Source organism: Sinohyriopsis cumingii, chromosome 5 (genome assembly GCF_028554795.1).
Source record: "Sinohyriopsis cumingii isolate HCF-2022 chromosome 5, ASM2855479v2, whole genome shotgun sequence".
Classification (NCBI taxonomy): Eukaryota; Metazoa; Mollusca; class Bivalvia; order Unionida; family Unionidae; genus Sinohyriopsis; species Sinohyriopsis cumingii.
In genome coordinates this window covers 36277087-36295185 of record NC_142965.1, presented here as the reverse complement: position 1 = coordinate 36295185, position 18099 = coordinate 36277087, and the positions used below count along the sequence as shown (strand labels likewise).

The following is an 18099-nucleotide window of genomic DNA, read 5'->3' as shown; positions in this document are numbered from 1 at the left end:
ATCAATGTAGCTTATTCTCTGCATGACAAACAGGATGTATTGGCAGAGTAACAGACAGACTTCGCAGGAAAGTCATTAGATATGTCAGGTAATTAAGCAGAGATGCTGTCAGGGTGTGCCATTGCGTGAATCTTGCAAAAGTTGTACAAATTCTCTCACTTAAATAACAGTGAAATGCAAAAACTCCTGCAAATTCATGGAAAGTCCCACATATTAAAATGTGCTCTGCGAAGTATTTAATTTTTATTTATCCATTCTTGTTAAGACATCTGTTTTTCGGGTAGCAACTGTTCTGCATCTGGGTTTTTCAAACACAACATGAATGGTTGTGAAACTAAATTTTATTAAAACAACATGCCCAGGAATAAAATTTATTGTGTAGTTTGAACCATTCATGAAGAAAAGTTTTACAAATGTGTGTTTAAAATACAGGCTACCTAGGAAACCCAAGATGTCTAATTCCTGTTGTGGTTTAAAATGATTTTGTTCAACAAATACTTGCTGATGATAGCGATGATGACAATAAGTTATTAAGTATATCAGTTAATTGGAACTGGAAAAGTGTTACTGGAGACACCAGTGAGTGATTTTGAGCCAGAAATCATGTTAAATACAAGTCAGATGTACATGCTGGATGGACAAAAAGATAGATGAAATAACAATTTCAGAGGTATTTCAAAATTAAATTTACAAAGGGAAGAACACTGAGCCTAATTAAAATACAGACAATTTAAAAGTGAATTGTAATTTTTATTTTTTTAATTAATCAAATTACCTTGCAAATCACATGTTACAAACAATATTCATGTATCTATATCAGGGTTAAGACAAATTGAATAAAATATGGGTTACAAATGCAATTAAGAAGTAAAGATATTTATTTTAATACCTCTGTCTGCACAAGCACTGATGGACAAAATACCCTTATACAGCATTATGGAACAGATAAGAAATTTGGCATAGTAGTCAGTAAACTACTGATTTAACAAAGGAAGTTTATGTTAATGAAAAATCCTATTTTGGAGTAGATGTATCCAAAAGGTAATGTCTGTGATCTCTGGAAAACTGTACATAAGAGTCATAAAGATCAGTTTCCCAACATATTCAAACTGACAAAGCTAGCTATGTATATGCCCCTACAGAAGGAAGCACAGAACAATATTGATACAAAGAAATGGAGAAGAGTGAGTATGCTCAGAAATAATTAACAGATTAATGCTTATACAACTAGAGGTGAAATCTGTCAAAGATGATGATTTCAGTACAGCTACAAGAAAGTGGAGCAGAGAGAGAGAGAGACAGATACTGAAGTTTAGATAAATATTGACCTATGACCATTTCTTCCTCCCCTCTTTTTTTTTCTTTGATCAAGGGGGAGGTCTCCCTTAAGATATAATCCAGTTATCATCTTTCCTCAAATTGTACATGGGAAAAGTCAAAAAAATCTATTTTTTATACGGAGATATTTAACAGTGAATGAAGGTGCTGATGGAATAAATTAAATTAGCATAAAATGAGCAATGGGGAAGATTTCAAACTGCTCAAGTTTATCACATTATGTAAGCTAAAAGAAAGTTGTAAATAGGACTGGGTGTAGTGAATAGTTTTCTTTCTTCACTAACAAACAGATGTATCTGTGGCTGCAGCAGTATTTTGCACCTGCAGGAAATAAAATGTGATAGATTTTGTTAGTATTCAACCTTATTCCTGTGCCCTGATTTGTTCGAGGTGAGATTTTCTTTGCACAAGGAAATTGCATTATTTCTTCTGTTTTGAAGATAACAGTAATGTTTTCCAAGTGTAACTGAGACTTGAAATTGGTAAAAATATGTTTTCAAATCATTCATGACATACAAAACAAAGGGTGTTAAATGGAGCCACCATAACGTGGCCGAAAAAGGTTGGATAAAACAGTCTGTTTGACAGTATTGTTGATATCTATATCATCTCATTAATGAGAACTGCATATAAATATATGATAACTATATGTCTATCTGTAGTCTGCATACTGGAAATGCAACCAAGAATGTCAACATACATGAAAGGTCACCACCTTCCTTCCAAGGACTGAAAGACCATCTAGTTCATGTGTATTGATATGTATCGTATCACTGGTTGCATATTGTGAATCGTCTCAATATGCGGCACAGGTGTATTGTTTCACCCCTACCTTTGTATCAAGGTGCTACAGGTGTAGTGAAGTCCAAGCTAATGTGAGCTTTCCGTATGACAATATGATTCAGAAGAGTCAGATGAATTGGAGTCATTTCAATGTTATGCATTTATACAGCACCTTTCCTCTGGGATGGTGACAAGGGGGTTCTAAACAGAAACAATATATACATGCCAAACCCAACAATAAACAGTGCAAAACTAATTTTTAACTGGCCTAAGCATTTTTTACTGTAATGCGAGTCTTTATTTCAAAATAACACTTCCATCAAACATAGTGATATAATGTTGTTTTGTAAATTCAATACTTTCTTTTATTTTTATTGTCTTGATACTGTTTTGCAACTTCTTTCAACAGAGACTCAATGAGTGTTGAAAGCACTTTTTTACACCCACACAGAGTCATCTGAGAAGAGACCAAAATAATATCTGATGGTTTCATTAGTGTAGGCAGAAGAGCAAATGGCGACTAATTTTCTCAGATGGCTAATAAACTGGTTCCATGTCAGTATATTCTGTCTTTGTCCATACTAAAAAATAATGACAATGGGGCCCCAGGTAGCCAAGTGGTCCAAAGCACTCGACTTTACTGATCACTGCCTATCTCATCTCTGTATGCGCTAGTTCAAGTCTTGGGCTCAGCAAATGTGGGTATATGAGAAAGCATGCCTGTGGGTTGGTGGTTCTTACAGGGGTTTTTTCTAGGCTCTTCCTCCACCAGTTACACAGGCCACCATGTATAGCCTATCATGTGCTGAAAAATGTCATTAAACCCAAAACCCCAAAACAACAACATTAATGCCAACACAATTATATTTTACATAATTCTGGCTACTTCTGTGATCCTTTTAGTAGGTAATTTAAAAAAAACTATCCTGCATATGTTTCCTGTTTTGACACAGTAAAATATGACTTGTGAAGTTCCACTCAGTGCATTTCAACAGGGAGGACATATGGCAAGTAACCTACAAACACACAGATTAAGGGTATCACATATTACTCATGATAGAGTGTGTGAAAAAAGACAAATTTATCCATCAAATGGATTCCAGTATGTACCAGGAATGTTTCAAGAAACTAGTGATGGATGTATACACACTGCCAGATGTTTGCATAAACATTCATTAAATAACATTCTGATATGCTCTGATACACTGCAAGATTAGTAGCCTGATCAATATGTAATGTAAATACCTGTATGGTGCCTGGTCAATGTAAATATACCTGTATGGTGCCTGGTCAATGTAAATATACCTGTATGGTGCCTGGTCAACGTAAATATACCTGTTCAATGTAAATATACCTGAATGATGCCTGGTCAATGTAAATATACCTGTATGATGCCTGGTAGGAGGTCTCGGAACTGATGGATAACAGCCTGCTCTTTTTCATTGGCTGTAAGGAAGGCTGAGGTTGCTCTGACTGCCTCAAACCATACATTAGTGTTGGCCTGATCCTGGAGACTTTGTCCCAACATCTGTTTGATCACTTCAAGGTAATGAGTCTGCTGGTTACCAAATATTCCAGGTACCACACTGTAATTAACACATAATGCAAATAACATAAAGATTTCCACAAAAGAAAAGGACACATCCATGACATTTTGAAGATAAAATAAAATTCACAAATGTGATTTCATGCACTTAACAATGTTCAAATCAATGCGACATAATGTCCAGTAAATGCCTATGGCATGCACTTGACAATCTTCAAATCAATGCGACATAATGTCCAGTAAATGCCTATGACATGCACTCGACAATCTTCAAATCAATGCGACATAATGTCCAGTAAATGCCTATGGCATGCACTTGACAATCTTCAAATCAATGCGATATAATGTCCAGTAAATGCCTATGGCATGCACTTGACAATCTTCAAATCAATGCGACATAATGTCCAGTAAATGCCTACTGCTGCCTTTCCTGAGCACAGCTAAGAACATGAATATTCCATTTAAGCTGGTTCTCATTTTTGCCATGCTTCATTTCTTAGTGGCATTTCTAGAAAAAGCTATACTGTGAAAACAAAAGCTTGATCATGCAGGTTCTCTGCATGAAAAAAACTGTAGATCCTCAGACATTCCTGTAGAGTTAGCCATGAACTACACTTAATCTAATAACAAAACATGGATCTGGATCAAAACAACACAAGCCAATATCCAGATTTTACTAGAATGATTGTATAGTTGGGTTTTTGTGTACTATTATTCTGTCAGTTCAATATCTAAGAATCTTTTTCAGTAAAATGTGTGGACAAATTGGATGGGTTAATGTATTTGCACATACTTAGCCCTCTTAGCTCCCTTTATAATGGATAGGTACTATGGAACCCACTCCAAGCTGTTGGCAAGCATCAAGGAAAAAGAAATGGTTGAACTGCAGTGAAGCTGTATCAATGTGTATGCTTTGCAGACACCAGGGATAATACAATAAGGTTCCTCTACTTCTTAGAGTAAAGCTAAAAATTCAATCTATGTTTATCCATTACAATAACAACAAGCTTGAATCATTAACCATCAGACATGAAAGGTGCCACATACTTATGGTGCAAATACCTGTAATGACAGGGCTTGAAATGAAATTTTTCAGTACTAGCAGCATTTTGAAAGTTCAGATATTTAAATTAGCGAAATCTGGTTCTTCTTAATGTCCACTAGCATATTTTTTATTTTGAAATAATTTTTTTTTACAAAATATTGCTAAAAAGCTTCACGTTCCTTTTTCCACCAGCAATTTCAGAAATGCAACTAGCTAAATGCTAGCTTGCTGGCATCAATTTCAAGTCCTCAGTTACTAAATACTAGTTTGCTGGCATCAATTTCAAGTCCTCAGTGACTTTCACTCATTAAATATAATTATAAATATCAAATGGAATTAGAAGGTACACCAAACCAAATTAAACATAAAAACAAATGCAAAAGGATCAATATCACATAAGTGTTTACGGTCTTGCTCAGGTCACCCAACAGCTATCTGGTAAAATGCTTTCTAAAATATTTTATAACATTTTCATAGTATCAATTACAGCCAAAAGCTTTAATCAAATGCCAAATAACCTATGCAAGTTTACCTGTTAATATGCACTGTAGATGCCACTAACAACAGTTTCTGGTGGCAGGGATCAAAATCAGCAAGAGTCCTGAAGTCTAAGGTCAACTGTTGTTGTTGTTGTTGTGGGGTTTAACGCCATTTTTCAGCACACGATAGGCTATACATGGCGGCCAGTATTAATGGTGGAGGAAGAACCCGGGAAAACACCGGAAAGAACCACCGACCCACGAGAAGCTACTGACAAGCTTTCTCACATACCCACATTGGCTGAATCCTAGACTCGAACCGCCGCAGACAGAGGTGAGATGGCAGTGATCCGTAATGAAGAGCGCTTTAGACCACTCGGCCACTCGGGGCCCCTCTAAGGTCAATAAATTTCCTGCTGGACTATTAGTTTTGATAATTTCTTGCTAATATAGTTTCAGTTGTCACCACTCAGCATTTGTGAGAAGGACTGGTGCAGGTTCATAAGGACTAGTTAATTTCTCCATTTACTAGTTCTTATGACTAAGAAGAAATTTATGTTAAATTCTAGGCCTGTGGTGGAATTTGCCTGAGAATTTTTCTTCAAAATGACCAAACATGAAAGTACTGGAGAATATTTATTTACTGACTGGTAAAGTGAACAAATCATCAGTCTTGCATGATGTCAAACTTTTCCCCATGAGCTAAAACAAGAGAATACCCCAGTGCAGGCATGACAACTATAAACTAAAACAAGTCACTACCCCAGTGCAGGCATGACAACTATGAGTTAAGATAAGCTAATACCCAAGTGCAGGCATAACAACTATGAGTTAAGACAAGCTAATACATCATTGCAGGCATGACAACTATGATTTAAGACAAGCTAATACCCAAGTGCAGGCATACCAACTATGAGTTAAGACAATCTAATACCCCAGTGCAGGCATAACAACTATGAGTTAAGATAGTCTAATACCCCAGTGCAGGCATAACAACTATGAGTTGAGACAATCTAATACCCCAGTGCGGGCATGACAACTATGAGTAAAGACAATCTAATACCCCAGTGCAGGCATGACAACTCTGAGTTAGGACAATTTAATACCCCAATGCAGGCATGACAACTATGAGTAAAGACAAGCTAATACCCCAGTGCAGGCATAACAACTATGAGTTAAGACAATCTAATACCCCAGTGCAGGCATAACAACTATGAGTTAAGACAAGCTAATACCCCAGTGCAGGCATAACAACTGTGAGTTAAGATAAGCTAATACCCCAGTGCAGGCATGACAACAATGAGTTAAGACAATCTAATACCCCAATGCAGGCATGACAACTATGAGTAAAGACAAGCTAATACCCAGTGCAGGCATAACAACTGTGAGTTAAGACAAGCTAATACCCCAGTGCAGGCATGACAACTGTGAGTTAAGACAATCTAATACCCGAATGCAGGCATGACAACTATAAGTAAAGACAAGCTAATACCCCAGTGCAGGCATAACAACTATGAGTTAAGACAATCTAATACCCCAGTGCAGGCATGAAAACTATTAACTAACACAAGTTAATGCTCAAGTGCAGGCACATCAACTATAACTAAGACAAATTAATTCCCCACTACAGGCATGGCAACTATAAAGTAAGACAAGTTAATGCCACAGTGCAGGCATGGCAGCTATAAGCTAAGACAAGTTAATGCCCCAGTGCCAGCACAGGAACTATAAACTAAGACAAGTTAATGCCCAAGTGCAAGCATAGGAACAATAAACTAAGACAAGTTAATACCCCAATACTGGCATGGCAACTATAAACTAAGACAAGTTAATGCCCAAGTGCAAGCATGGCAGCTATAAACTAAAAAAAGTTAATACCCTAGTAGTGGCATGGCAATTATAAACTAAGATAAGTTAATGCCCAAGTACAAGCATGGCAGCTATAAACTAAGACAAGTTAATGCTCTAGTGGAAGCATAGCAAATATAAACCAAGACAAGTAAATACCCCAATGCAGGCATGGCAACTATAAACTAAGACAAGTTAATGCTCTAGTGAAAGCATAGCAAATATAAGCTAAGACAAGTAAATACCCCAGTGCATGCAAGGCAACTATAAACTAAGACAATTTAAAACCCAGTACAGGCATGGCAACTAAAGAAACAATCCTAGTCATGTGCAGTACACAGTACACTTCCCTGTGCAATACATTTCCCTGTGCAATACATTTCCCTGTGCAATACACTTCCCTGTGCATTTATCCTGCATCAAAAGCTCAGACATGGTCATTATGCAATGCATTCCCCATTTTGGTGTATCAATGCAATACAGTCATAACTGCTTTCTGGTTTCAATACACCCAATCAATTTGGAGAACATTAATATCAGAAGAAAATAAAGCATGTATGATCAATACTCTTACATTATAAAAAAAAGTCAAATGACATTTTCAGATGCAATTTAAAGTTTCCCTAGTTAAGACACTGATCTGCTACTGACTTTATGTAACTCTTTACAAGAGAGGCATGTGCTCCCAATTTTGCTGATGTACAAACAGATGAGCATCACATATGAAAGCCAAGATCTATTAAGAAATAATAAGCAAATCATTCAGGATTAAAAGTCATTTCTGTGGAATAAAGCAATTATCATTTGGATGTGTCATTTGGATTTTTTAATGTAGCTTTAACAATTTTTCAGTTATATTGCTATGATGTCTGCAGTGTGGCAGTTTATAGTGATGTCTAGCACTGGGGCATCATGCTGCAGACATGTAGTATTATGTCCCACCCAGTCCCATTATCCTGACACCAGGCCGACCAGTCCTAACACTAACTTCTTAATGCTGGGCGCCAAGCGAGGCAGCTGTTAGTACCGTTTTTTGTAAGTCTTTGGTATGACTCAGTAGGCGATCAAACCCACGACCTCCCGCATCCTTGGTGGATGCTCTAACCACTAAGCCACCGGAGCAGTAAAGCAATTATCAGATGTCTGGCAAGTAATAACATGAAATTACATAGATTCAGAAATGTATTTTGATTTATACACAAATAGGAATACACAATGATTACTCTGGAATAGATGAGTTTAACAAAACCATTTGTGTAAATTATTTTTCTATTGCACTGACCTCTCCAGTGGCCTAGTACTAACAACTGCATCACTTGGTGCTCAGCATTAAGAGGTTAGTGTTAGGACTGGTTGGCCTGGTGTCAGGATAATGTGACTGGGCGGGACATCATGCCACGTGTCTGCGGCATGATGCCCCAGTGCTAGACATCACTATAAACTGTTTCAATGCAGATATCTTAGTGATATGACAAATTTTTTTTAAAGCTATGTTAAAAATCCAAATCACACACACACACACACACTATTGCACTGAATGGATAAGATGTATTAGGGCAAAAAACCAAGTATTATTTCTCTACTAGGAAAATTATACTTGTCTGTGTGACCCAAGAACCTATTAGGATCGCAAGTTTTCATTCAATACATACGATGTGAAATGCTAGTCACAGAGAAATGGCAAGTACAGTATTAATGCAGTGTGAAATCTGATACTGATATAAGGACACAGCTTCAATGACACTCCTTTTCCAACAATGCTGTGCATGCAGTTTCTTTAAAGAAGAGTCAATGGGATATAGCTTGGATGAATTCAAGAAGACAGTATGTTCTTAAGCTTACAAAACAAAGACAAGCAGTATCTTGACATAAAAGCTGTAAAGGCAAAGACGGACTACTTACCCAATGATATGTAAGGCACTTTCTCTAAGACTGGCATCAGATGAGTTGGCACAATCGAACATAAACTTCAAAATCTCAGGCCATGTCATGCTGTTACTTTCATCTGCAATGAAGAAAATTGGTTCCATCATGTAAGATTATTTGGGTATGCAAGGTTCAGTCTAGAATAAAGAGTCAATGTCCATACCAAGGGCAGATTTTCACAGACCAATAGTTTACAAAATTACTAAGGTTTTATATTTATTAATAGAAAAATATCCTTTTTTTCTAACCTCTCATTATTCAGCTCATAAATACTGAATATAAATAGATCAACAGGGAAAAAAATTCTTTCTTCATCTAGTTAGATCTTTTTGTGATCATCTGCACTCTTCCCATGTATAGCAAACGGATATGATGTGGTTTTTAATCACTGCTAATAAGTTCTTTGTCTTGTACAAAGGATTTATAGCAAGCAAAATCTGTTTTTCAAAGCAAACATCAAATAATATGTAAATGATGACCACATTAGGTGTCTCTATCTATAGTACGATATAACATGATAATTTTAAACTACCACTACTTATTTGTACTGTCATTATCCTGTGAAAGTCAGAGAAATAAAATTTCACTTTGACAACATTTTTACTGTGGTAACAGCAAGCAATAATGCATGTACTGCTGACTTTATTGCTACCACTAAAATTACTTTCCAAAATCTATTTTTCTTAATTATGGCAGTTTGTGCACACAAAAATTAGCTGACATATTTGTAAATCACCTCTTGTGAAGACAAACATCTGCATGTGAATGGTTATTGTATACTGCTCTGTTAAATATGAATTTGCTGGCATAAAACAGTGTAACCATTCAAAGTGAATTATCACTCTCAAAGAAAAACATGTTACTACATAATACAAACAAAATCACAGGTACAGAGAAGTACAATATTTCCACTAATTATTCTGACACTCTGCTACGTGGAAGTGTCTTTCATATTAAAGTGTGCCATTAATAATTTTCACATAGGATAAACTCTGGACATGAACCCTAGGTTGAATTTTGGGTGTATGCCCAAGGATGAATTTTGGATATATACTAATTTCATATATTGCATAGCATGTTTTGTACCATGACACAAAAAAAGCCATGCATAAAAACCCATAGAATCTATAAATATTTTACAAATCAAGGCCGAGTAAAAAATTCATCCACTTGTCCAGTGGTTTCAGACTATTCACTTGTGCCACCTACTTAAATCACAAGTCAATATTTGATGAGAAGTAAGCTATAGAAAGAACAAGCAAAATAATGTATAACATATCTTAAAAGAATTTAATTTTTCAAAAACATATATTATACACTTTGTTACATTAGAGGTTTTCAGTTTTCCATTGTCCTGGTATCTTGTATGCTCTTTTTCTTGCTCCGACATAACATCATCAGTATTTCCATCAGGAAGAATGAGAAGTAATTTACTGGAATTCCAAATTTTTCATACCTTTTTCTCTCAAGACTTGATAGAGTGATAGAACAAAGTGTCTTGTGTGAGACTATTCTTATAATTAGCACCAAGTTCATCACTGTTCTTCTCCTGGGATGCACACAATATTTCCATATCCAAAAATGTTTTTCCATAATGGGCTAGGTTGTAGGCTGTGTTAAAGAGAACTCTCGTTTAATTAATTTCAGTCTCACTGAGTTTTGAAAGGGCCTCTCCCTGTGGAGTGCCGTAACTCAAAATGCAGGATTGTCTTGCATAATAAACATCTTATTAATTGCTTTAAATGACCACTCCTTGGCTCTCCACACTACATTGTGCTCCAGACTAAACGAACTGGGACTACATTCATCATTACCTAAACGTAAACAGAAGCAAAAAAAGAAATGCTGTTTCAAAGCTGGCCGGCGTAGAACAGGAAGAAGAATTCCAGTTATCTCCCTTGTGCCCTTTCCACCTCGACAATTTAAAAATTTGACAGTTAATTTAGATAACCTAATTAAAATCCCTATTAATTCGTCAACCTTCGTGTCAACTATCCAAGAGATACCTCTGCGTATTGCATTATTCAATGCCCAATCAGTAGGACCACTGGAAAAGTGCACAAAAATAGTTAATTTTATCAACAACCAGAATACTGACGTCTTTTTCCTGACAGAAACATGGCTAAAAACATCAGGCGATGAGCCCAAGTGTGCGGATCTAACATCCAATGGTTATTCCATCAAGTCATTCCCCCGTAACTCTCGCGGAAGTGGAATTGCTGTCATCAGCAAGAACTCCATGATCAAACGTCTTAACCACACCACAACATTCAATTTCGACCACACATCGTTTGAACTCGTCCAAACCACACTCACAATGGAGCAAAGATCAGTCCATTTTTTCTGCCCATACCGCCATCCTCCTAGTAAAAAAAACAAGCTGACTGAATCTCTCTTTTTGGAGCAGTTTCCGAATCTCCTGGAGTATGGAAATTCGATAGGTGGCAACCTGATTATTCTTGGAGATTTCAACTTTCACTTTGACTGTCCTGGAAACCCAAACGCATCAAAACTCATAGATTCCATTAATGTTTTCAACCTCAGTCAGTCAGTTAACCAACCCACCCATAAACATGGTCACATTTTTGACTGGATTCTTCTACGGTCCTCCCTGGTATCCCATGAACTTGCATCAGATCACCTCTGCATTATATGCCATCTTGACGTGTAGTGCCTAACCCTCCACCTTTATCTGCTACTAAGAGAAACTGCTGTATGATAAATAGAACCAAACTAATGCATGACATCCAAGCAAACCTAACAAACTACTTACCTCCTACAGCAGAACAACTTGATAACTGCCTGCGTTCATTGCTTGACAAACATGCCCCAGCCACCAAGTGCAGAGTATCAATTCAAAAGTGTTCTCCATGGTATAGCAGTGTTAGGGACCATCTTCGCACTGCTAAAAGAGACCGCTGTAAAGCTGAAAGGCTATGGCTTTCCACCAGACTCACTATTCATATGCAAATCTATGAAGCCGCTAAGAAGAATGTCACAAATATAGTCCATGCAGCGAATCAGCCCACTACACTACTAAGATCATGGAAAGTTCCAGCTGCAAAGAGCTCTTCAAGATTACCAACAAGCTAATGGCAAGGAACAAATCTACACCACTTCCAACTACCTTCTCTCCAACTGACCTTCCGGACATGTTTGCAAATTTCTTCCATGACAAAGTACAAACCATTAGAGAAAAGTTTGACACCACAATTTCAATTGACTCGTCGTCACCATACAGTTGGGATACAGAATTTGAGCGGCAACCATTAGCAGTATTTGAACCTGTCTCTATGGATTTCATACGCACAATCCTGATGAAGAGTGCACGAAAGTCATGTGAACTTGATCCAATTTCAACATCACTGCTGCCTGAGCACTTAGATCCAGTATTGCCTTCACTAACTGATGTTATTAATACCTCTCTCTCATCAGGGGAATTCCCATCATTTTTCAAAATGCCATTGTAAAGCCTCTGCTGAAGAACCCAACACTAGACCATAATGATTTAAAGAACTACCGCCCAGTTTCTAATTTCCCATTCATATCAAAAATCTTAGAAAAGGTTGTTCTATCCCAGCTTGTATCTCATCTGAATTCAAACAGTCTCTTTAGCAATATACAGTCTGCATATTGCCCTTGCCACAGTACTGAAACTACTCTTCTAAAAGTAATTAATGACATTCTCTCTGCGTTGGATAGCGGAAAGATTACAGTCCTCACCCTCCTTGATTTGTCTGCAGCATTTGACACAATAGACCATGATATATTACTTCACCGTCTCCAGCATGTATTTGGCATTCATGATACAGCCTTACTGTGGTTCAAGTCCTACTTGGTCAACAGGACACAAATTGTGTCTGCAAATGGAATACACTCCAGCCCAGTTCACCTATGTTGTGGTGTTCCACAGGGGTCTGTTCTTGGACCTGTTCTCTTCATTCTATACACTCAGCCGCTCTCAAGTGTCATAGATCATCAAGTGTCTCAACAATTGTACGCTGATGATGCCCAAATATACAAATCTAGCCACCCAACTGAAGTTGATGCTACCATCCAAGGTGTAGAGAGGTGCATTTCTGATGTGAAATCATGGATGACATGTAACAAGCTGAAGATGAATGATGATAAAACTGAGGCCATTCTGATCACAACACAAAGATCTCATTCACATTCTTTACCTCAAACAAAAAATATCAGCAACACCATCATTAAAGTCACACAATCAGTATGAAACCTAGGTGTTTCATACTCAGACTCGGATACTTGATTCAATGTCAATGAACAGGTTCTAAAATTGATGTGTTTATTTTGGAGCTATGTTCCTCCATCACATTCAAGATTTAGATATACCAAAGGTGAAGTTGGTACAGTTGCATCCTAAACTACTATTGTGGCTACTTCAAATGTTATTTAATGTCAGACTTTAATGCAAGAACTCGTAGCTTCAGTAATTTTTGGGTTAAAAAATTAATTTCTTCTCAAACAATTTAATTTGGTGCAGATTACATTGTTTTTTTAATGATACGGTGAGAATTATTGATGTGTAAAAATTGCGCAAGAAATGAACATCAGATCAGAAAATTACTACCACTGGGAAAATACTGATAGGAATATACAGAAATAATGATATAATTATTTAAGTAGAATATGTGGTGACAATACGAGCGCTTGTTCTACAACTTTGTGCAAAATACAGCTTGTACAACTATTCTGTTGTTTCTAACAATACGGTAATATGGCAATAATTTCTATCCACTTTTTACCTTAGTCCCTTGCTAATTAATAGTTTTAGATTTTACAACACTAAGCACATTTTACCTTTTGACAATAACACATCATTACAAATATTTAGATTGCAAGAAAATAGAAGTTACAATTTTATTAAAAGCACTGGTACCAGTAAGACTAAAGGAGATGGTTAAAAAAAAGAATCAGGATGAACAGATTAGTAGTGTAGTAAAGAATCCATATATCAGAATGACATCTAGTATTTTTTCATCAATTTCATCAACAGTTAATGATACTGCCTAAAAATGTATTGTACTAGATAACAGACTTTTTTAGTTATCCATTTTCAATACAAATACCAAATGATGGCTTGGAACTAAGTGCCAAAAGGTCTGCAGAAAATACCACCATGATCAAAACATACATAGGAAGAACCGAACACAAACAGGACAAATTTTATCCATCTTGCTTTGAGTTTACACAGATCAGTCAGTCTCTTATGTTTAATGTGATTTCATTTTTACACATAGAGAGCATGTACATCATTTGATCATACAGCTGCATGATACAAAAGTTTGTCTCTTTATTCTTTTGTTGCCACAGTGGTTCTGCCAACTAGAGATCTACACTCACTCAATTATGTTGTATGGGGATTCTCTGATGTTTCCTATGAGCATTAATCTGTTAATTGTTTCTGAATTTAATATGATCCTCCTCCTCTGTGTACGAATATTATTCTGGGCTGTGAACTCCTTTCATTGCCTGCTGTCTGAAACGCATATGCATAACTAGCTTGAACAAGTTACTGTTCTTTATGGTTGTGCAATTTTCAACATCTCACATGTGTGACCCCATGGGTATTCTCTCTTGGATATTTCTATTCCAAAAAGAAAACTTTTGAACCAGAGGTCTTGTTAGGATTTTAAAACTATGAGTCCACGGCTCCCATTTTGGTAAAAATATAAGTCCCATCAGGAAAAGTTGCAGTCCCCTCTAAGAAAACTATGCAAATTATAAGAACTATTGGTTGCCATAGAGTTTAATTTATACATTCTTTATAACACTGACATAGCTCTTGCTTGTCCATCAGAGTGAGTCTGAATTTTTTCAATCCAAGGAAGGTCTTATTCAAAGCACTAAGCTAGGCATCACACACTTTCTTACACTTGGCTACTGTCCCTTCCAAACTATCAGTTCTAGCAACTTTAGCACTCTCCTGAATCTCATTACAATCTTCGTCAGTTTGTCATTGAACCCCAAAATACTCATTCAAGTCTAAGTCTCAACATGTCATGATTCTGAGGTCACGTACACTGTTTATTCCGTTACACTCAGAAATGAACACAATAATGAAAGCTAAAGTTGTTTATTTGATGTACTGGTATAAATGACCATGGGTACATCTCTGGGTATTTCTGCCTCTGAATTCAAGCACTGTAAATATCAGTAGATTTTCCCACCCAGCTGCCAGTCAAAGCCTTTGATCTTGCCGCTTAGCTATGGCAGCATGTTCTTTTGCTGTACTCTTATAATGGTGACGACCGGGGGGAGGGGGCTTTCAACCACTAAATTCTGTCATTGTAAATATCAGCACAGCTAACTGATCAACACATTTTCCCACTATGCAGGTGACTGAAGCAGGACTGGCTAGTCTTTGAATTTTACCACCCACCTAAATAAAAAAAATTGGCTTCCAAATATGCGTGATTATAAGCGTTCCCGAGACCTCTGTCAGTTTTCACTAACATGAACTCTGCCAAAGATTCACTTCCTTGAATCAGTGTTTTGCTGCCTCTTATGCCAGATTTGCCTCTTCCATAATGCTGTATTAGGGTTTTAAGTCCAACATTCCCTTAGTCTGCTTGTTTAGACATGGGTATCTTGAATAAATATAACCGGCATATTGTCCATCCAAAACATACATCGGACTCACACTCAACATCAATTTTGGGCTCAAAATCACACACTGGTAATTCCAGTGACATTTTCGCAATGTCCAAAAGACTGATATACATGAAATTCATTTTCATCATAGCTATCACCAGCCAGTATTTGCCAACTGAAAACATTGTCTGAAGACACTGTGTTGTGATTCAACCATTTTGGTTTCCTGTGTGGCCCTTATTGGAAACACGCATTTGTAAAACTTCCATGACAAAAGTAAGGCCAAAACTCCATAGAATGCTTGTTTCAGGGCCAATGAACCAATCAAATTTAGTTTAACAGCCATTCATGTCGAACCAAAGTATCCAGATATCTGGATGTCGCATCAAGCATTGTGAGACAGCTGCGGCAGCGCGAATTATGTCGCAGAATGCACTTTTAAAGTTAAAAGTTTAATAAAAATTGCATACTGCACAAAGCACATTTTTTTATATCCGCGACGTTGATGTAATTTTCTGAATGCGTATCACTGCTTTAAAAGTACGCTAATTCATACAAATTACATGCACTCGCATGTACTGGCATCATTTTCTGACCCAATGTTTTATTCACGTTAGACCGCTAGGAGGGGGTTAGATACGATTTTAAATATATATTCGTGTTTTTTTTCGTTTTTTTTTTCTGACAACCCCACCAGCGATTTCTCATTTTGTCAGAATCAAAACAGTTCGAAACACAACCTCCTACAGAAGTTTTTTTGAAGTGCCATCCCCGGGGGGATATATGTTTTACTGGAACAGCCCTAAAAGCGTAATGGTTGGCATGTATGTATATATGTTGGCTTGGAACAGAACATGTCCCAATACCTTGTCCAAATCCTTATATATGCTGTCTGGGAACAAAACATCCGATTACCTTATGCGACTGATTATACCCTCTGACTAGGAACACAACATTAATTGGTTTTTCACATATATTTTATCACCTCTCTTGAAAAGGAACAACTGTGCAGAGGACAACTAGGTCAAACAATTTGCTTGATGGTGGAAACCTTGGCTGTGAGTTAGCAGGAAAGCAAAACTCACTTCACCGATATTCAGGATATGGGATCAAAGTATGAGAATGTACTCAAATACTTTTCAGTTCAGAATGCTAAAGTGTCTGAATATGCCAGTAATTGGAATAAAGAACCAGTCAAACAGTGCTTGTCACATCTACCTATCAAAAATTATTTACTCAGTCTTAATTGGCCAGAAAGAGAACCAATCTCACAGTAAAGACTAGCCTCTGGGCTGCCTTCTCCAAAATATGTGTGTGTGATTTGGATTTTTAATGTAGCTTTAAAAAGGTTCAGTCACATTGCTATGATGTCTGCAGTGTTGCAGACATGTAGCATGATGTCCCACCCAGTCACATTATCCTGACACCAGGCCAACCAGTCCTAACACTAACCTCTTAATACTGAGCGCCTAGCATGGCAGCTCTAAGTACCATTTTTAGAAGTCTCTGGTATGACTCGGCCGCAGTTAGAACCCGTGACCTCCTGCATCTGAGGCAGATGCTTTAACCACTAAAGTGAATGAATTACCTTTAAACAGAGAATGCATTCAGAAATTTCCAACATAAATACATCTTTTAGCTTTTTTTTTTAAAAATTGCCAAAGTGATTGAGAGCTCCTCAAGGTATTATATGGCAGAAGTGAAAAATAAAAAAATCGCATCAACCTCCATTTCAAGCTATACTAAAGGTGGTTTAAGTTATCTATCAAGAAAAAAAACTTGGATAAAGTAATATCTATTACTAATAAACTATATTTTTCAGAGAAAAATTTCTTGAATAAAAAAAGAAAATGTTCTCTAACATTCAGAAATAATTTTACATCCCAGCATACCTAGGATTTGTAAAGTCTGGGAGAAGTGAAATTCAATGACTTTTTAATGACCAGTTTCAGTTTTCTGGTACAAGCACAAATAAAGATATAAGTAAATGTAATAAAATGTGAAACACAACTAATAATAAAGTCACTGTAACCCAAATATTAAACACAACTGATAATAAAGTCACTGTAACCCAAATATTAAACACAACTGATAATAAAGTCACTGTAACCCAAATATTAAACACAACTGATAATAAAGTCACTGTAACCCAAATATTAAACACTACTACACATTCTGCTCGAGCAACAACTCTAGTGTTTTCACTTGTTCTTCATTTCCTTTTCTTCCGAGTCCAATGGACTGAGACATGTGTGTGATTGTCCCCTTCTCTCCTGCTTCATCTGCCAATTCTTCTGCTACTTGGAAAAAAGCTGCTGACACTGACAGCATTTCAGCCTTCAACAAATGACTGTTTTGCATGAAACTTTTGACCAAAACTACACCCCCAATGTCAGTCAATGAATTTGTAGAAACTGTTGACAAAGTTGAAACTGGCTTTTATGATGCAATTGGCAGTGATAGCAAAGAATTAAATGTTGTTTGCACTGATGCTATGAACAATGACATAAAAAATAGTA

At 36.8% G+C, this 18099-nt stretch overlaps 1 protein-coding gene across 1 annotated transcript in view; it reads right to left on the bottom strand.

The window, feature by feature from the left end:
* The window catches only part of LOC149798941 (importin-5-like), a 154801-nt gene that overhangs the window by 115083 nt on the left and 21619 nt on the right, over positions 1–18099 (bottom strand). Inside the window, exons 4-5 of the mRNA XM_089957857.1 lie at positions 8942–9044; positions 3506–3707 (exon numbers count right to left, since the gene is read on the bottom strand). Of these exons, the coding sequence (XP_089813983.1) occupies positions 3506–3707; positions 8942–9044 (305 nt within the window). The remainder of the gene's footprint in view (positions 1–3505; positions 3708–8941; positions 9045–18099) is intronic.